This window comes from Grus americana, chromosome 1 (genome assembly GCF_028858705.1).
Source record: "Grus americana isolate bGruAme1 chromosome 1, bGruAme1.mat, whole genome shotgun sequence".
Taxonomy (NCBI): Eukaryota; Metazoa; Chordata; class Aves; order Gruiformes; family Gruidae; genus Grus; species Grus americana.
Genome location: NC_072852.1, coordinates 219598183 through 219616971, shown reverse-complemented (window position 1 = coordinate 219616971; position 18789 = coordinate 219598183). Strand labels below are relative to the sequence as shown.

Here is an 18789-nt window from a genome sequence, read left to right as displayed (position 1 = left end):
ATCCCGCGCTGGGCCCCCGATCCCGCGCTGGGAGCCCGATCCCGCGCTGGGCCCCCGATCCCGCGCTGGGAGCCCGATCCCGCGCTGGGAGCCCGATCCCGCGCTGGGAGCCCGATCCCGCGCTGGGAGCCCGATCCCGCGCTGGGAGCCCGATCCCGCGCTGGGAGCCCGATCCTGCGCTGGGAGCCCGGGCCGAGGCGGGCAGTGCCAGGCAGAGCGGGGACGGGCGCAGCGCCCGGAGCTCCCTGGCACCGCTGGGTGCGGGCCTGGCACAGGCTCCCGCTGGCGCTGACCCGTGGCGCGGGGACGAGGTCGGACTGGTCCGTACTGGGAGCGGGGACGAGGTCGGACGGGTCCGTACTGGGAGCGGGAAAGGTGGGGTCTGTGCTCACCCTCCCCGCGGGGCTCTGCGCCCCAGGACGTGCAGCCCACGGGGGTGCCCCCCCTTCCCGTGGGAGGTTCGCCCCCACGCAGGGGCTGCTCCCTCCCCCGCCCTATGGGGCACGACACCGCGATGTGCACCCCACGTACGGGTCCTGCACCCCGTGTGCGGCAGAACCCTGACCCCCCCCCCGGCTGGTGTTCCCGGCTGCCCCCCGGCATGGAGCCAGGCTGGAGCTCCTGCCCGCCCCTGCCCGTCCCTGCCTGCTCCTGCCTGTCCCTGCCCCTGCCCGTCCCTGCCCACCCCTGCCCGCTCCTGCCCCTGTCCCTGCCTGCATCTGCCCGCTCCTGCCTGTCCCCGCCCGTCCCTGCCCGCTCCTGCCTGCCTCTGTCCCTGCCTGTCCCTGCCTGCCCCTGCCCGTCCCTGCCCCTGCCCGCCCGGCCGGTGGCCCGAGCAAACAGGCGCGGGGGGGCAAGGCCCTTCCGAGCAGCCGCCCCCCGCCCGGTGCTAGGAAGGGGCTGGGATGGCGCCAGCCCCCGCCCGCTGCCCCCCGCCCCCGCTGCGGGGGGAGCCCCCTCCCCAGCCCCCACACGTCCATGCCGGGGGCCGAGCCCCCCCCCGCAGCCGGACCCTCCCCCCAGGGTCTGACCCCCCCCTCCCCCAGAGCCCCGACCCCCGCGGTGGCGGGTTGGGGGCCGATAGCGGGGACCCTGCCCCCCCGCCCTGCCCCTGTGCCCCCCCGCAGGGACGAAGGTTGCGCGGGTTGAGCAATGGGGCAGGGCAGTTGTGCAACGGCCCCTCCTGCCCCATATAGGGCCGCGGGTGGCCGGAGCCCCACACACACCATGGGGGTCCCCACCGCCGCCCTCTGCCTGGCCTGGGTGCTGGCCCTGGGGTGCGCCCACCCGCTGTGAGTGGGGCTGCAGGGGGCTGCGTGGGCCGGGGGGTGTGTGGGGTGGGGCGGCTGCGTGCCAAAGTGGGGCGCGTACATGGCTGGCTGGGGGGCTGTGCCGTGAGCCCGCGGTGCTGCTTGTCCCCAGGACCCACAGCAAACCGGAGGCAGCCGGAGGAGGGCACCCCCATGGGGCTGAGCCCCCCAGCAACGACACTGGTGAGAGCCCACGGGATGGGGCAAGAGAGCACAGTTGCGTGTGGGGCACAGAGGGATGTGTGGGGCTTGGCAGGTGCTGTGGGGCAGTGGGTGGGACACGGGGGGGTCTGTCTCGGGGGTCCGTGCCATCTTGTCGTGTCCCCCCCCCCCCAGACCTGACCCAGCTCTGTGCGGACGAGGGCAGCTTCGATGCCGCCACACTCAGCGAGAATGGCACCATGCTCTTCTTCAGAGGTGGGGGGCACGGGGGGGCACGGGGGAGGGCTGGGGGGGACATGGGGCTGGGAGGACATGGGGCATTGGAGGAAAATGGGGTCTGGGGGAAATGGAATATGGGGGGGCAGGGGAATGGAGCTGGGGGGGGCTGGGGGAACTGGGGAGAGACATGGGTCCTGGGGGGGGGTGGGTCTGTGGGAAATGGGGGACGATGAGCCTGGCACTGGGAGGTCGTGGGGGGGAAATGGGGTCTCAGGGAGATGGGGAGGAGATGGGGGGGAAGGCAGGGTGCACGGGGGCAGATTGCAATGGGGGACATGGGGGGGGGCTGGATAAACGTGGAGTGGAGGTGGGGCCCGGGGGGGACAATGAGGGGCAGGGGGGCTGTGGGCCAGGGGGGCTGTGGAGTGCCCCGGGGCCAGGGGCTGTGGGGCAGGGTGTGGGGCAGCGCCGTGGCCCCCCTGCTGCCCACCGTGGGGCTAGCGGCTGTCCCCGCCAGGCGAGGAGGTCTGGGAGAGCTCCCGGGGGGGCCCCTGGCCCCACAGCCGCCCCCTGGCCACGGCCTTTCCCGAGCTGGGGGGCCCCGTTGAGGCATCGCTGCGCCTGCACCGCCGGCAGCACCCCCAGGAGCACCAGAGCCTCTACCTCTTCCAGGCACGGCTGCGGCGGGGGGCGGCGGGGGCCTGGGCTGGGCAGCCCCACGTGCTGCCATGGGGGACCAGGCGGGCTGCTCAGGGGTGGGGTGTCCCCCTCTGCCCAGACCCCCCGAGTGGGTCCGTGGGGTGGCCCATGGGGCGGGTTCTCGGGGCTGCCGGGAGGGACGAGCCCGGGGGGGGGTCCCAGCTGGTGGGTCAGGTCTGGGGAGGGGGGTCTTGTCCTGGGTGGGGGCCTCCTGTCCTGGGGGGGTTTCCCTCTGGGTCCGGCCCCACGGCACTCCCGTGGGTCTCAGCCTGTGGGGTGCCTGCAGGGTGAGCAGGTCTGGGCCTACACTGGGGGGCAGCTGCGTCCCGGCTTCCCTCGGCGCGTGGGGGACGAGTTCCCGGGAGTCCCCGGGGGGGTAGACGCCGCCGTCGAGTGCCACCCCGAGGAGTGCGGGGGCGAGACCGTCCTCTTCTTCAAGGGTGAGTGGGGCCAGGGGCAGGGGAGGCAGGAGGGTGACGGCCAGGGGGCTGCCGTGGGGCGCGGAGGGGCTGTGGAGAGTGGGGAGCTCAGGTGCTGGGAGCCGCGCCAACGGTGCCGGCAGTGCCAGCGGTGCTGTTACCGCGCGCAGGGGACACGGTGTACTCCTTCGACCTGGAGCTGCGGGTGACGAAGCCGCGCACGTGGCCGGGGCTGGGCCCCTGCGACGCCGCCCTGCGCTGGCTGGAGCGGTACTACTGCCTGCAGGGCACCCGCTTCCAGCGCTTCGACCCCCTCACCGGAGAGGTGCCCCCCGGGTACCCCCGCGACCTCCGCGACTACTTCATACCCTGCCCGGGACGAGGTGAGCGCCGGCCACCCCCGGGGACACACCTGCACCCTGGGGGCCCTCCTGAGGCCCCTCCCATGGGACCCCGATCCCAGGTGCCCAGGTACCCACAGTGGCAGAGGGACCCCGGACCCCCACCCCAGGCTGCCCTGGGGTCTGGCCCCTGCTGCCTGTCCCTGCCCCCTGCCCGTCCCTGCCCGCAGCGCCCCGGCCCTGCTGCCAGCGCTGCCACCGTTGGCAGGGCACGGGCAGGGGAACGCCTCGTGGGGGGACACTGGTGACCGCTGCAGCAAGACGCCCTTCCAGGCCCTGCTCTCCGACGACACCGGACGCATCTACGCCTTCCGTGGTGAGGGGCTGGGGGCTGGGGGCTGGCCGTGCCCGCGGGCTGCTGGGGGCTGTGGGTGGCCATGACCATGGCACTGCTGGGGGCTGTGGCATGGGGGCTGTGGTTGTGGCTGTGCCGTGGGGCAGGGCTGTGGGGCAGGGCCATGGGGCAGGTCGGCTGACGCAGCCCGCAGGGGGTCTGTCCTTCCGCCTGGACTCGCACCGGGACGGGCACCACGCCTGGCCCCTGGCACAGACATGGCCGGGGCTGGAGGGAGAGGTGGACGCCGCCTTCGCCTGGGACGGACGCACCTACCTGATACAGGTCTGACCCCGTGGGGCTCCCCGTCCCCATCCCCATCCCCATCCCCTGCGGGTCCTGCCCCTGGCCTCGGCTCCTGCCCCACTGGCAAGACCCCCCCCGTGCCTGAGACGGGGCAGCTCGGGCACCTCGAACCTGGCACAGGGGCTGTTGGGGGATGTCACCCCCCCGGGACCAGGGCACCTCGGGGACGTCACCCCTGGGGCAGCTGGGGCATGTGGGGGTGCAGCTCCTGCCACCCCCGGCCCCATCCCACCCCACAGGGCCCCTGGCACCCCCTAAACCCCAGCCCCCCCTGTCCCTGCCTGCCCCTGCCCATCCTGCCCTGTCTGCTTCCTGCCTGCCTGTGTCTGTGTCCCCCCCCGCTTGTCCCCGTCCCTGCCCGCCCGTTTCCCCCCTGCCCACCCGTGTCCGCCCCCCCCGGCCCACACCGTTGCCTCTCCCCAGGGCTCCCAGGTCTCCGTCTTCCTCTCGGCGCAGGGCCACCGGCGGGTGCTGGGGTACCCGCGGCCGCTGCAGGAGGAGCTGGGGGTCCCCAGCGCCGACGCCGCCTTCACGTGCCCTGGCTCTGCAGACCTCTACCTCATCGCAGGTGGGCAGCCGCCGCGCCGGGGCCCCCCGGTGCTGGGGTGCATGCTGGGGCGTGGGGCTGACGGGTGCTGTGCCGGCAGGGGACCATGTTCGGCTGGTGAACCTGACACAGACGCCACGGCGCGCGGGCGAGCCGGTGCCGCTGCCCCACGACCACGTGGACAGCGCCATGTGCACCAACGATGGCGTCTTCCTCTTCCGCGGCCCCAGCTACCACCAGTACCCCAGCGTGGCCCAGCTGCTGGGGGCCCGACAGTCCGCACCCCCCCAGAGCATCACCACCCACTTCTTCCACTGCCCCCAGTGACTGGGCCGGTGCCGCCGCTCGGGACCCTGGTGCCGGTGCTCCGCTGCGCCCACGATGCAATAAAAGCTGAGGAGACCCTGAGGTCCCCCCCGCTCTGTCCAGGGCGCTGGGGGTGGGGGGCCAGTGCAGCTGGGGTGGGGTGGCACGGTGCCGCGCCTGTCCCCGTGCTCGTCCCTCTGCCAGCTCGGCCGGCTGCGGGGCAGGACCCGGCGGGTGACAGTGACCTTACTGGGGGCATCCTGGAGGTGATGTGGTATGGTGGGGGGGGGAGTCCATGGCTGTGCCGGGCTGAACTGGGCTGAACTGGGCTGTACCAGGCTGTGCTGAGCCACAGCCAACTGAAATGTGGTGCTCTGTAAGGAGCCACAGTGCCCCGCGCTGTGCCATGACATGTCCCACGGCACTGTGCCACGCCATGCCATGCTGTACCATACCGTACCGTACCACCCCAGTGGTGTGAGCGCCATGGGCACAGACCGGCACACGGGGGGGTCCTGCTGAGCCATACCAGTGCCCTGTGTGCCCCCCCGCGCCGTGCCATGCCAATCCCTCCCGTGCCGCCCCGCTGCCCCGTGCTCTGCTCCACCACCAGCGCACCACTTGTGTCCTGTCCAGTGCTGCGCTGGTCCGTGCTGTTCTGTGCCATTCTGTGCCATACATCACCATACTGTATGTACACCATGACGGTGCGTTACTGTGCCATGACGGAGCGTGTGTCCCTGCACCGCACTGTCCAGCTCAGTGCTGCTCCACGTGTGCTGAGCCGAGCCGTGCTGCACCCTTTGGGGCTGCGCCCTGCCCCTTGCTGCCGTGCTGTGCCACGCTGTGCCGTGCCATACTGGACCAGAGCAGATGGTGCTGTGTGAGGCTGTGCCAGGCTGCTCCCCACGGTCTGTGCCATGCCGTGACACACCGTGCCCTGCTGTACTGCTCCGTGCCGTGCTGTGCTGTCCAGCTCCTTCCCGTGCCATCCTGGGCTGTGCTGCGCTGTGCGGACCCATCTGTGCTGTGCCGGTGCCGCTCCATCCCGTCTGTGCGGTGCTGGTGCCGGTGCTGTGCCATGCTGCTGTCAGTGCCGGTACCAGTGCCAGTGGCATGCCATGCTGTACTGTGCTGGTGCAGGTGTCAGTGCCGGTGTCAGTGCCGCGCTGTACCGGCACCAGTGGTAGTGTCAGTACTGGTACCAGTACCATGCTGTACCATACCATACCGTGCTGTGCCGTGCCATGCTGTGCTGTACTGGTGTCAGTGCCAGTGCCATACTGTACTATATCATGCCATACCACACCGTACCATACTGTACTATACCATGCTATATCACACCGTATCACACCGCACTACACCATACCACACCATGCTATACCATACCATACCATACCATGCCATACCACACCACACCGTGTGTCACTGCATGGTGCCGTGCTGTACCACACCATACTGTACCGTACCACACCACGCTATTTCACACTATATTGCACTATATCACACTATACCGTACCACACCACGCTATATCACACTATATTGCACTATATCACACTATATTGCACTATATCACACTATACCATACCACACCACACTACATTGCATTATATCACACTATACCACACCACACCACACTGTATCGCACTATATCACACCACACTATATCACGCTATACCATACCATACCACACCACGCTATATCACACTATATCGCACTATATCACGCTATACCATGCGATACCACACCACACTATACCACACTATACCATACCACACCGCACTATATCGCACTATATCGCACTATATCGCACTATACCGCACTATATCGCACTATACCATGCCATACCGTACCACACCACACCGTGTGTCACCGCGGGTGCCGTGCCGGTGCGGTGGGGGAGGGGCGCTGTCCCCGCCCCGCCCTCGGAAGCGGAAGCCGCCCATCCCCCCCACCCCCCCCCCACCCCCAGCGGAGCCGCCGCAGGTACCGGACGGGCCCGGGGGGTTCGGGGGGGGGCGAGCGGCGGGGGCGGCCCGGGCCCGCTCTGCGCTGCGGGGGGAGTGGGGGCCGCGGGGGTCGGTGGAGCGGGGGGGCCCGGGGGGCCGCGACGGGGAGGGGGGGCGGCCGTGCCGGGACACGGGACACGGGACACGGGACACACAAGGGACACGGGACACACAAGGGACACGGGACACCCCCCCGGGGTCCCACCCCCTGCCCACGGCCCCTGCCCGCAGGCCCGATGGACGCGGAGGCGCCGGCGCCCCGGCGGCTGTAGGACCCCCCCCGCCGCAGGTGAGGGTCGGGTCGGGTCGGGTCGGGTCGGGCGGGGGCTCGTCCGGGGGGGTCCCGCCGCCCCCCGGTGCCGCCGCTGCCCGTGCGCCCCCCTCCCTCCGCCATGTCGGGGGCCCTCGGCAAGCGGAGCGACCTGGCCAACGACAACGGGTGCCCGGGGCTGAGCCTGGGGCTGCGGGGCCCCCCCGAGCCCGGGCAGCCGCTGCGCCCCAAGGGCTCCCCCCAGGGCCCCCCCCTGCACGGCAGCACCGGGCTGCGGGGCGGGGGGGGCCCGGCCGGCGAGGAGCCGGCCAACGCCAAGTGGGTGAAGGACGGGCAGAACCAGCTGCGCCGGGCGGCCGAGCGGGACCAGAACCGCAACGAGCTGGGGACCCCCCCCGAGGAGACCGAGGTCTCGGCCCGCAACACCCGCAACGCTGGCGGGGGGGCCCTGCCCCTGCTCATCGACCTGCGGGGCGCCGGGGACGAGGAGGAGGACGAGGAGGAGGACGACGAGGAGGAGGAGGAGGGCGACGGGGACTCCACGCCGGTGCAGAGCGACCCCATGACGGCCGAGTCGGAGCCGAGCGGGGAGCGGGCGCCCCGCGAGCACGGCCGCAGCGCCAGCCTGCTCTTCGGCGTGCGCAGCGGCACCGCCAGCGACGAGGACTCCAGCTGGGCCACGCTCAGCCAGGGCAGCCCCGGCAGCTCCCCCGACGACGCAGGTGGGCACCCGCACGCGGCCGCGGGCCCCGCCTGCCCCACGGCGGCCTGTGACTGCCCAGAGTGCCCCACGGCGGCCTGCGACTGACCCGTGGCAGCCCCTGCCTGCCCCACGGCTGTCTCCCTGCCTGCTCCTGCCTGGGCCACGGTGGCTCCTGCCTGCCCCGTGGCTGTCCCTGCCTGCTCTGCCTGTCCCGCAGTGGTCCCTGTCTGACCCACGGCTGCTCCTGCCTGCCCCATGGCTGCGCCATGACTTCCCCTGACAGCCCCATGGCTGTCCCTGCCTGCTCTGCCGGTTCCCCTGCCCAGCCTGGTCCTGTCAGCCCCACATCTTCCCCCACCCCCATCCGTGGCCGTGTGCCCACTGCTGCCCCCAGCCCCGCACAGCTGCCTGTGCTCCTCCCGTCGTCCCTGCTGGGTGCAGTTCCTGCCCCCCAGCCCCCATTGCCCCCCACCCCCTGCCGTGCCCCATGGTGCTGGCCCTGCCGCGCTGTCACCCACTGCCCCCCTCTGGGGTGCGGCCCCCCCCCCCGGCACCTCTGCGTGCCCCCTCCCTGCTGTGCCCCCTGAGTTGTAGGACCCCCGTGTCCCCAGCTCCCTGTCCCCATGCCTGGGGTGTCACGTCCCCATCCTGCGTGCCCCCATGTCCTGTCTGCCCTGCACGGCCCCACGGCCTGCGCTGTGCCATCCCCAGTGCCCCCATCCCCATGCTTCCACTGTCCCTGCAGCTGCAACCCCCTCTCTGCGCCCCCCCTCACACCCCCATCCCTGCCCTCCATCCCCACCCCCCCATGCCCGCCCCCTATCCCTGCACCCCCCACACCTGCCCCCCTGCTCCATCCTCACCCCCATGCCTGCCTTTGCCCCCCATCCCTGCCCCCCATGCCTGTCCCTGCCTCCCCGTACCCCCATCCCTCCCCCCATCCCTGCCCCCTGTGCCTGTCCCTGCCCCCCATCCCTGCCCTCCTGCACCCCCATCCCTTCCCCCCCTATCCCTCCTCCCCCTCGTGCCCGTCTCCGCCCCCCCGCGCATCCCGGTCCCGCTGGCGCATCCCTCTGGCCCTGGCGCTGCCGTCAGCGGTTGCCGGGGAAACGCCTGGTCCAGCCCGGCCGCAGGTGAGCGCTGCCGGGGACCGGGATGGGGACCGGGATGGGGACCCGGGCCGGGATGGGGCTGCCCCACAGCCTGTCGTGGGGCTGGGGGGCCGTGGCCCGATGTGGGGCCGGGGCTGCCGTGGGGCCGGGCCCCGCCGTGGGGCCCCTCACAGCCCCCAGGGCTGCGGGTGGGGTAGCACTGGGCTAGGGGGGCCAGGGGAGGGCAGCGGGGTGGGGAGGGCAGCGGGCCGGGCCCCACGGTGCCCCATGGCCAGGGCCGCGGGGGCTCCAGGCTGCGCTCTGGCCGGCAGCCGGCACGACCCCCGGCATGGGGCGGTGGCACCATGTGCAGCACGGACTACTTCGTGGCCATCGTCCTGCTGGACTCGCGCCCAGGTAGGGCCGTGGCAGGGGCCTGGGCAGCGTGGCGGGGTGCGGGGGGCCGCGGCACTGCCTGGCCGTGGGGTCTGGCCCGGGGGCTCTGCAGGGCGCCCGGCTCGGCTGCAGGGCCCTAGGACCCCCATTCCTATGGGGCCTGGCCTGGGTCTCCCATCCCTGTGGCGATGTGGGACCCCCCTCTACTGTGTGTGTGGGGCTGTCCTGGGCCCTGCCTGGCCACAGGCCCCCGTCCTCATGGTGATGGGGAGGCCCAGAGACCTCCCAGGGGGGTCCCCACCTCACTGGATGCCAGGGCAGGTGCCTGCTCCAGGGGGCAGGGAGGGCTCCATGGGGCTGAGTGTGGGGCTGTGCTGTGGCTGCCTGGGGGTCCCATCCCAACCTGCCCCTGCTCCCCCAGACTCCTTCTGGACCCGCAACTCCTTCGAGACGGACTCGGACCTGCCTGCAGGATGGATGCGGGTGCAGGACACCTCGGGCACCTACTACTGGCACATCCCCACCGGCACCACGCAGTGGGAGCCCCCCTCGGGGCTGGCCCGTGGCTCGGCCCCTGGCTCCCCGGGGAACACCCCCTCCGAGGAGCTGCCGGTGAGTCCTGGCCGTGGGGACCCCCGGGGCGTGGGGCTGTGGGGCTGCCCCCCCAGGGCATGAGGCAGTGGGGACCCCCAGGGTGTGGGGCTGTCCCATGGCGTGCACCCTGATCCCAGCCCCGCTCTCCCCACAGCTCGCCTGGACGGGCTTCGCCCCAGCTGAGCGCTTCGGTGAGGGGGATTTCTGGAAGGTGAGAGGAGGCGGTGGGCAGCCGGGGGGGCAGCACCCCATGGCGCCCGGCCCCTGCCATCCCCCGCTCCCTCCCCAGGACCCTGTGGCCGAGGAGGCGGATGAGGAGCCTGGAGCGCAGGACGAGGAGCCGGTGTTGCCGGGCCTGGCCTCGCCGGGCGGGGGGTGCGTGGGGGGCACAGGGTGGGAACCCCAGGGAACAGGCAGCGGGAGGGGGGGTTGTGGGTTCGGTGTGGGGCCAGAGCTGCCCCTGTGCAGGGGGGCTGGGTGGGCAGAGCTGGGGGCCGGGGTTTCCCCACTGGTGCCGGGGGGCAGCAGCCGGTGACGCCCCCCTCGCTCTTGCAGCATGGCCCTGGCCGAGGAGGACAAGCCGGGCTCCAAGGTAGGAGTCTGCCGCGGGGCCCCCACCAGCTCGGCCGGCCCCTTCCCCACTGTTGCTGCCCCTGCGGGGTCTGGGGTCTTGCCCGGTGCCGGGGGGGTGGCTGGGACCTCCACCCTGGGCTTGTAGCCTGGTGCTGCCATGATGCCGTCGCTGCTGTGGGAGGGGGCTCAGGCGGCTCCGGGGCAGGTGGCCGGTCGGGGACCCCGCAGCGGGGCCATGGCCGCCCCACGCCGCGCCTGCCCCACGCCGTCCCCTGCAGCGCTTCGCCGTGCGCTCGCTGGGCTGGGTGGAGATGAGCGAGGATGAGCTGGCGCCGGGCCGGAGCAGCATCGCTGTCAACAACTGCATCCGCCAGCTCTCCCTGCACCAGCACGGCCCCCCTGGCACCTGGGGGGAGGTGAGTGCCCCCCCCGCCCCTGGCACAGCCCCCCGGTGCGGCCCCTGGCCCCCCTGACACAGCTTCCCCCAGGGCCGGGCGATGCTGCTGCTGCTGGAGAACCAGACGCTGAAGCTGGTGGACCCGCAGGATCAGGCCCTGCTGCACGCGCAGCCCGTGGCCAGCATCCGCGTCTGGGGCGTGGGGCGCGACAGCGGCAGGTGGGGGGCGCGGGGGGCCGGGGGTCCTGGGTTGGGGGCTGTGTGGGGTCCCGCCGTGTGGGAGCACGGTGCAGGTGGGCTATGGGTGCGGGGCAGGTCCTGCAGAATGGGGTGGGGGGGTGCCCGGTGCTGGCAGGGTGTGCAGGTTGGGGGGCACTTGGGGTGCAGGGGGGGTAGGGGGATCCCTTGCACGTGGAGTGTGGGGATGTGGGTGCACGTGGGGCACGGGAGTCCTGTGCACGTGGGGTGCGGGGGCACATGGGGTCCAGCTACACCCAGGGCTGGGGGTCCCATGCATGTGGGATGTGCAAGGATGTGGGTGCATGTGGGGCTGGGGGTCCTGCGCACGTGGGGCATGGGGGTGTGTGGGGTCCCGAGGCTGAGCCCCCCCAGCGGTGTGGGGCAGATGGGGGGGCGCTCGTGGGTGGCCGTGGGGGATGCGCTAACTCCACTCTCTGGCTCTCTCCTGCTGCGCTGGCCGGGACGCAGGGAGAGGTACGGCACCCAGCCCCGTGCCCGCCGACCAGTCCTCCCAGCCCTGTCCCTTGCTGGGCTGGTGGTGGAGGCACCCGGGGTGGGGAGCTGGGGTGGCTGGGGGGGGTCCTGAGTGCAGCCCCCTCCCACAGAGACTTTGCCTACGTGGCCCGGGACCAGCTGACGCAGATGCTCAAGTGCCATGTCTTCCGCTGCGAGAGCCCCGCCAAGAACATCGCCACCAGCCTGCACGAGGTGTGCTCCCAGGTGAGCCCCCCAGCCCCAGGTGAGAACCCCCGGACCCCCCAGCCCACTATGAGCTCCACTCCCGGGTGAGACCCTCCCTGCCCCAATGGCTGTGGCCCTGTCCCCAGGTCACCATGGGGTGCTGCGGCCCCGCGTGGGGAGCAGGGGCTGGGGGCCGCGGCGTGACGGCCCGGGGGGCCGGTGCCCCTGTGCTCTCCCCAGATCATGGTGGAGCGGCGAAGTGCCCGGGCGCTGGCTAACGGCCTCTCCGTGGACCCCGCCAGGCTGGTGGAGATCCCCTTCCAGGGTACGGGGGGTTCGGGGGGCCAGGGCGGGGGAGCTGGGGGGTAGGGACGGCTGTTGGGGGATGGGCGATGGTTGGGTGCTGCAGCGGCGCAGCGGTGCCGGCACAGTGCCGACCCTGCTGTGTGCCACAGTGGAGTTCCCGGCGCCCAAGAGCGAGGTGGTGCAGAAGTTCCCGGTGTGCTACCTGGGCTGCGTGCCCGTCGCCAAGCCCGTGGGTGAGCGCAGGGCCAGGGGTGTGGGGGGCGGCTGGGGGCACTCGCACCCCTGGGGCCGCCGTGGGGCGGGAACCCCGGCCTCCCCCCGCCCCCAAGCCCCCTGCCCGTCCCCAGGCATGGACGTCATCAACGCGGCGCTGGAAGCGGCACTGGCCACCGGCAGCAAGGAGCACTGGACCCCCATCGTGGTCAACGTGGCGCCCGCCACGCTCACCATCACCCACGAGCAGGTGGGTCCATCCCCGCGGCCGTCCCCGTCCCGGCAGCGTGTGGCGCAGCGGTGACCCCCATCCGCGTGCCCGCAGACGGAGGCGGTGCTGTGCGAATGCCGCGTGCGGTTCCTGTCCTTCATGGGGGTGGGCCGGGACGTGCGCTCCTTCGCCTTCATCATGGCCAGCGCCCCGGGCGCCTTCCGCTGCCACATGGTCTGGTGCGAGCCCAACGCCGCGGGGCTGAGCGAGGCGCTGCAGGCCGCCTGCATGGTGAGTGTCCGTCCCCGCGGCCCCCTCCTCTGCCCCACGGCTCCGCTGACCTCGCTCTCCCCAGCTGCGCTACCAGAAGTGCCTGGACGCCCGGCCCCAGGCCTCCAGCTCCTGCCTGCCTGCGCCGCCCGCCGACTCGGTGGCCCGCCGGGTGGGCTCCTCCGTCCGCAGGGGCGTGCAGACCCTGCTGGGCAGCCTGAAGCCCAGGCGCCTTGGGGCCCAGACGCCGTGAGCCGGGATGGGATGAGCGACCGAGACCCCTTCCCTACCCGCTGCCCCCGTGACGGGACGGAGGGGGTGGCGGGGCTGGGGATGCGCAGGGCACCGGCGGGGGGATGAGCCCGCACCGGGGTGGGGGGTGGGGGCACGTGTGTGCGAGTGTGAGCGTCCCCGTGCGCAGAGCCACCTGCGCGTGTGTGCCGGGGCCACGTGCCCATGCGGGGGGCTTGCTGAGCGCAGTGCCCTGCCGCGGCTCTGCCTCCTCCGGCCGTGCCCTGGGGCGGGGGGTCCTGCCCCACACACCGGGGCGAGCCCCCCGCTGCCCCGTGGGGACGATGGCGGGGACGCGGGGCCCGCCCTGCCCCAATGCATGCGGTCTAACCTGCGGCGTGGGGCTCCCCGGGGCCGCTGGCTCCGGAGCCGCCGCTCTTGCTGTAACAAAGATCTGTGTCGTACTAAATAATTAATAAACCCATTCCACCAGCCTGGCCTGGCCTCCTCCCTGTGCCACCCGCCCGGAGGAGGAGGAGGAGGAGGAGGAGGAGCGGGGCCGCCTGCCGTCCCAGTGCAGGGTAGGAGCCGCTGGGTCCGTCACACCTTTATTGTGCCGACGGCAGCACCGGGCCGCGCAGGGAGCTCAGCAGAGCCGGTGCCGCCGCCAGAGCGCCTGGATGCGCGGGAAGGGCAGCGCCGGGCGCAGGGGCTGGCAGAGGCCGGGGTCGGCGGAGCGGCCGGTGCGCAAGGCGCAGAGCAGCGCGGCCTTGCAGGGGGCCAGGCAGGGCTCGTGGGGCGGGTGGCCCTTGTGGAAGTGGAACCAGAAGCGCTGGAAGAGCCGCTCGTCATCCTGGAAGCGGCGGATGAGCCGGTCCCAGTCGTCGGGGAAGGCGGTGGGCAGCCCGTAGGCCTCTCGCGCGCGGTACAGGCACTGCCAGCGCGGCTCTGCCCCCGGCGCGTTGGCCTCCGTGAGGTTGAGGATGAAGGTCTCGTGGTCCAGCACGGCGTGGGAGCTGCCGGGGTAGGCGCCGTCCACCTCGTACACGCGGTAGCCTGCGGGCGGGGGGGGGTCAGCGGCAGGGCAGGTGGCGGGGGGCTGGGGGGGGACAACCAGGGCGCACCAGGGTTCAGGTTGATGTAGGTGGTGACACTGGGGGCCACGAAGGCGACAGAGACGGGGCGCGTCAGCGTCTCCTCGTCATAGAACATCTCGAACTCGTCCACGTGCGTGTGCCCGAAGAACTGCGCCGCGATGGTGCCCTCAAACCTGCGCCAAGCCGGGGGGGTCAGGGCTGCTGGTGCCCAAACCTCCGCCCTGACCCCGCCATGCTGGGCGACGCCGGGCGCGGTGCAGCCGGTCCTGTGACCCGCAGCCCCTGGTCACGTCGGGCTCAGCCGACACCGTGTCCCCAGCCCGTGCCCCTCGGCGCTGGCCCTGGTCCCGGCACGCGCAGCTTTGGGCTCCCAGACACAGGCACGGCGCCGTCCCCCCGACCCCTGTCCTGCCGGTGCCGGGCCCGGCGTGGGCTGACCTGCTGACGATGCGGTAGTAGTTCCAGCTCCAGCTGCGCAGGCAGTGCGCGGGGGGGATGTGCCCGATGATGTGCACCTGGGGGAGGTGGAGGACGGGGGTGGGGGGTGCCCGGGACCCCCCTGGCCTCCCGTGTCCCCCCCCATACCCAGGCCCCCTCTCACCTTCTCCCCCGCCTGCTCGGCAGCCGCCAGGACCCCCACCAGCCACTGGAGCTGCCCCGCCGGGTCGGTGGAGTTGATGAGGAGCCAGAAGTTGGCCTGGGAGCAGAAGTTCATGTTGAGGGAGACGAGGCGCAGCCCCGGCCAGACCTGAACCGTGTAGAAACCGGCGGCCCTGCAGGGATGGGGGAGTGAGCGCTGCCCCCCCCCCCCCAGCATCCCCCTCCCCTCTGCCCACCGGCCCGAGCACCCTGCCCACCCCCCCAGCCCCCATCCCTGCCTGCCCAACATGCCCCCTCCCCTACCAGCCATGAGCCCCCCCCCCCCTTGCTCCACAACCCTCCCAGCCCTGAGACCCCCTTGCCCCTGTGACCCTGGGCCCCCCCTTGTCCCCCCAGAATGGCGATAACTCCGTGCCCCCACAGCCCCCAGCCTGCAGCTCCCTCTTGTCCAGAGCCCCCCAGCCTTCAGCCCCCCCAACCCGGAGCCCCCACCGGAGGGTCTGCAGCGCTGAGGGGGGCAGCCAGTCCTGCCAGGCCTGGGCCATGGCATCGTAGAGCCAGGCGGAGGACTGGTTGCCCTGCACGTATGGCGGGGGGAAGGCGTTGACGGGGGTGGCCTCGTGGTTGCCCACGGCCGGGTAGACGGGCAGAGTGCCCAGGTGCCGGCGCAGCAGCCCGGTGACAGTGCGCAGCGCCAGCAGCTGGTCCTGCCGGCTCTGCTGCCAGACGTCGTGTGCCGGGATGTCGCCCGTCCAGTATGCGGCGGCGAAGTGGGCCGTGCCAGGGAGCTGGGCCAGCAGCGCCTCGATGGTGTGCAGCGGCAGGTCACACTTGCCGTACTCGCCCCAGAAGCCAGCGCCGCCGGGGCCGGGACGGGCGGTGCCGCGGCAGCAGAGCGGGTCGGGGCAGGTGGCGTCGCTGCCCGGCACGTAGCGGCGGTCCCAGTGCAGGTCGGTGAGGAAGAGGATGCGGGCGGTGGGGGCGCCGGGCGGCGGGGGCACCGGGGGCTGCACCGGCGGCTTGGGGGCGGTGGGCAGGGAGACGTTCCAGGCACCGTAGATGTCCCAGTGGCCGCAGCGCCGGCCCAGCAGCAGCCCGCAGGCCTCGCCGGGCCGCAGCACCGAGCGGGCCCAGGCCGACACCACGTCCCGCTGGAAGAGCTGCACGGCCTGCCGGCAGATCTCGGGGCGCGCCAGCCGCAGGTCCTGGCACAGCCGGGCCGCCACGCGCCCCACGCGCACCACGTTGGGCTCCAGCTGCGGGACGGGCACCGGCTGGGCTCCCACCGCCCTCACCCGCCGGCTGCCATTGCGACCCACCGGGCTCAGGGTGCCGGGGGCGCCCACCCCCGCCCGGCCCCCTCCACACCCCTCCCCCCATCACCCACCCAGGGACCCCTGCCCAGTTCGGGGCGCAACGGGGAGTCCCGGGGCCCGTCCCACCCCCGCCCCAGCCTGTCCTGCCCCAGCCTGTCACAAGTCACGACGTGTCCCAGCCCCGTCACGAGATCCCGGCTGGCTCCAGCCCCGTCCTGACCCTGTTGCTGACCCTGACCGTGACCCTGACCGTGACCCTGTCCCTGTCCAGACCCCGCCCCTGTCCCTGTCTGTGCCCCCCCCCCCGTGTCCGTGTCCCCCCCCCCCGCCCCCCTCCTGGCCCCATCCCACCCCTCCGTCCCTGTGTCCCCCCGTGCCGCCCCCCGCCCCACCTGCAGCGCCAGGTCCAGCGCCCCGAAGAGCAGGCGACACACCGGGCACGACACGTTCCGCCAGCCCCAGCGCGGCACCGCCTCCAGGAACGCCGCCCCCCCGGCAGGGGGCGACCCCGCCGACAGCGCCAGCGACAACGACAACGACAGCGCCAGCGCCACGGCCAGCGAGAGCGGCGGGGCCGGGCCGCAGCCCTCAGCCCGCGCCGCCATGGCACAAGGACGCTCCGCCGCCGGGGGCGGGGCGGGGCCGGCGCGGGAGGGGCGGGGCCAGGAAAGCGAGGCCGGGGCGGGGAGGGCGGAGCTCTGCTCGGGAGGGGGCGGGGACGAGAGACGGACCGAGAGGGCGGAGCCTTAACCAGAGACAGGGAATGCTGGGAGATGGAGTCGCGAGGGGCATCATGGGAGATGGAGTCCTCTTGGGAATGGTGGGAGATGGAGTTGTCTTGGGGCGTCATGGGAGATGGAGTCCTGTTGGGAATGATGGGAGATGGCATCCTCTTGGGGCATCATGGGAGACAGAGTCCTCTTGGGAATGGTGGGAGATGGAGTCCTGTTGGGGCGTCATGGGAGATGGAGTCCTCTTGGGAATGATGGGAGATGGCATCCTCTTGGGGCATCATGGGAGATGGAGTCCTCTTGGGAATGGTGGGAGATGGAGTCCTGTTGGGAATTGTAGGAGATGGAGTCCTGTTGGGGCGTCATGGGAGATGGAGTCCCATTGGGAATGATGGGAGATGGAGTTGTCTTGGGGCGTCATGGGAGATGGAGTCCCCGCTGGAATGGTGGGAGATGGAGTCCTCTTGGGAATTGTAGGAGATGGAGTCCCATTGGGAATGGTGGGAGATGGAGTCCTGTTGGGAATGATGGGAGATGGCATCCTCTTGGGGCATCATGGGAGACAGAGTCCTCTTGGGAATGGTGGGAGATGGAGTCCTCCTGGGGCGTCATGGGAGATGGAGTCCTCTTGGGAATGATGGGAGATGGCATCCTCTTGGGGCATCATGGGAGATGGAGTCCCCGCTGGAATGGTGGGAGATGGAGTCCTCTTGGGAATTGTAGGAGATGGAGTCCCATTGGGAATGGTGGGAGATGGAGTCCTGTTGGGAATGGTGGGAGATGGAGTCCTCTTGGGAATGATGGGAGATGGCATCCTCTTGGGGCATCATGGGAGATGGAGCCCTGTTGGGGCGTCATGGGAGATGGAGTTGTCTTGGGGCGTCATGGGAGATGGAGCCCTGTTGGGGCATCATGGGAGATGGAGTTGTCTTGGGGCGTCATGGGAGATGGAGTCCCATTGGGAATGGTGGGAGATTGAGTCTTGTTGGGATTTATGGGAGATGGAGTCCCCGCTGGAATGGTGGGAGATGGAGTCATCTTGGGGTGTCATGGGAGATGGAGTCCCATTGGGACTGGTGGGAGATGGAGTCTTGTTGGGGCATCATGGGAGATGGAGTTGTCTTGGGACATCATTGGAGATGGAGTCCTGTTGGGAATGATGGGAGATGAGTCCTGGGGCATCATGGGAAATGGAGTCTTGTTGGGGCATCATGGGAGATGGAGTCATCTTGGGGCATCATGGGAGATGGAGTCCTGGGGCATCATGGGAGATGGAGTCCTGTTGGGAATGATGGGAGATGGAGTCCTGGGGCATCATGGGAAATGGAGTCTTGTTGGGGCATCATGGGAGATGGTGTCATCTTGGGGCATCATGGGAGATGGAGTCCTGGGGCATCATGGGAGATGGAGTCCTGTTGGGAACGATGGGAGATGGAGTCCTGGGGCATCATGGGAAATGGAGTCTTGTTGGGGCATCATGGGAGATGGAGTTGTCTTGGGACATCATTGGAGATGGAGTCCTGTTGGGAATGATGGGAGATGAGTCCTGGGGCATCATGGGAAATGGAGTCTTGTTGGGGCATCATGGGAGATGGAGTCATCTTGGGGCATCATGGGAGATGGAGTCCCATTGGGACTGGTGGGAGATGGAGTCTTGTTGGGATTTATGGGAGATGGAGTCCTCCTGGGGCATCATGGGAGATGGCGTCCCCTCCGGAATGGTGGGAGATGGAGTCCCCTTGGGCACTGTGGAGATGGAGTCAGGTGCGTGCGATTGTGGGTGTCTCCCAGGGGTGATTTTCCCAGGTTTATGTGTGGCTGTGTGCCGCTGTGTGAGTTTGTGTTGGTGCATTTGTGCGTGTGTGTGTGTGTGTGTGTGTGTGACCCTTGCACCAGTCCTGCCGGGCACGGTGCGGGTCGGCCCCTCCGTCGGTGCCGCCGGGTGGGACCCCAGGACGGGGCAGGTGATCCAGCAGGTCCCGCTGCCCAGGAACCACCGAGCTGCCCTGGCTGGTGTCGCGTCGTGCCGGTGCTGTGCAGTCCCGGTGCTGTCCCAGCGCCGTGCCATGCCGTGGCGGTGCGGAGCCTCGTGGGGCTGTCCTGGCCACCGCCGTCCCCAGCCCCGGACCCCCCAGTGCCGCAGGCAGCCCCCGCC

The 18789-nt window shown here is 71.1% G+C and overlaps 3 protein-coding genes across 6 annotated transcripts; 2 read left to right on the top strand and 1 right to left on the bottom strand.

Moving 5' to 3' along the window:
• The first annotated feature begins 1136 nt into the window (after positions 1-1136).
• Positions 1137-4805, top strand: HPX (hemopexin). The gene is made up of 10 exons (XM_054813899.1): positions 1137-1292; positions 1423-1493; positions 1647-1727; positions 2209-2363; positions 2677-2830; positions 2980-3192; positions 3419-3526; positions 3699-3829; positions 4274-4418; positions 4498-4805. The coding sequence occupies exons 1-10, from the start codon at positions 1153-1155 to the stop codon at positions 4722-4724; spliced, it is 1425 nt and encodes a 474-aa protein (XP_054669874.1). The 5' UTR covers positions 1137-1152; the 3' UTR covers positions 4725-4805.
• Positions 4806-6661: 1856 nt separating this feature from the next.
• On the top strand, positions 6662-13378 carry APBB1 (amyloid beta precursor protein binding family B member 1). 3 transcript variants are annotated; one of them, XM_054813888.1, is made up of 14 exons: positions 6662-6690; positions 6945-7706; positions 9596-9786; positions 9923-9979; positions 10058-10143; positions 10324-10360; positions 10620-10757; positions 10830-10957; positions 11584-11698; positions 11900-11984; positions 12115-12198; positions 12313-12428; positions 12504-12680; positions 12745-13378. In XM_054813888.1, exons 2-14 carry the CDS (start codon positions 7106-7108, stop codon positions 12910-12912), a joined length of 1983 nt encoding a protein of 660 aa, XP_054669863.1. In that variant the 5' UTR covers positions 6662-6690; positions 6945-7105; the 3' UTR covers positions 12913-13378. The 3 variants fall into 3 exon arrangements, with proteins under 3 accessions (XP_054669863.1, XP_054669862.1, XP_054669864.1); XM_054813889.1 differs by lacking the exon at positions 6662-6690 and adding an exon at positions 9111-9195 and having other exon boundaries at positions 7572-7706; XM_054813887.1 differs by lacking the exon at positions 6662-6690 and having other exon boundaries at positions 6868-7706.
• A 107-nt stretch (positions 13379-13485) lies between these two features.
• Positions 13486-16561, bottom strand: SMPD1 (sphingomyelin phosphodiesterase 1). Of its 2 annotated transcripts, XM_054813892.1 has the most exons (6): positions 16296-16561; positions 15080-15843; positions 14589-14760; positions 14426-14502; positions 14015-14160; positions 13486-13946 (listed from the first exon to the last, which is right to left on the bottom strand). In XM_054813892.1, the coding sequence occupies exons 1-6, from the start codon at positions 16506-16508 to the stop codon at positions 13537-13539; spliced, it is 1782 nt and encodes a 593-aa protein (XP_054669867.1). In that variant the 5' UTR covers positions 16509-16561; the 3' UTR covers positions 13486-13536. The 2 variants fall into 2 exon arrangements, with proteins under 2 accessions (XP_054669867.1, XP_054669866.1); XM_054813891.1 differs by having other exon boundaries at positions 13486-14160; positions 16296-16544.
• Positions 16562-18789: the final 2228 nt, after the last annotated feature.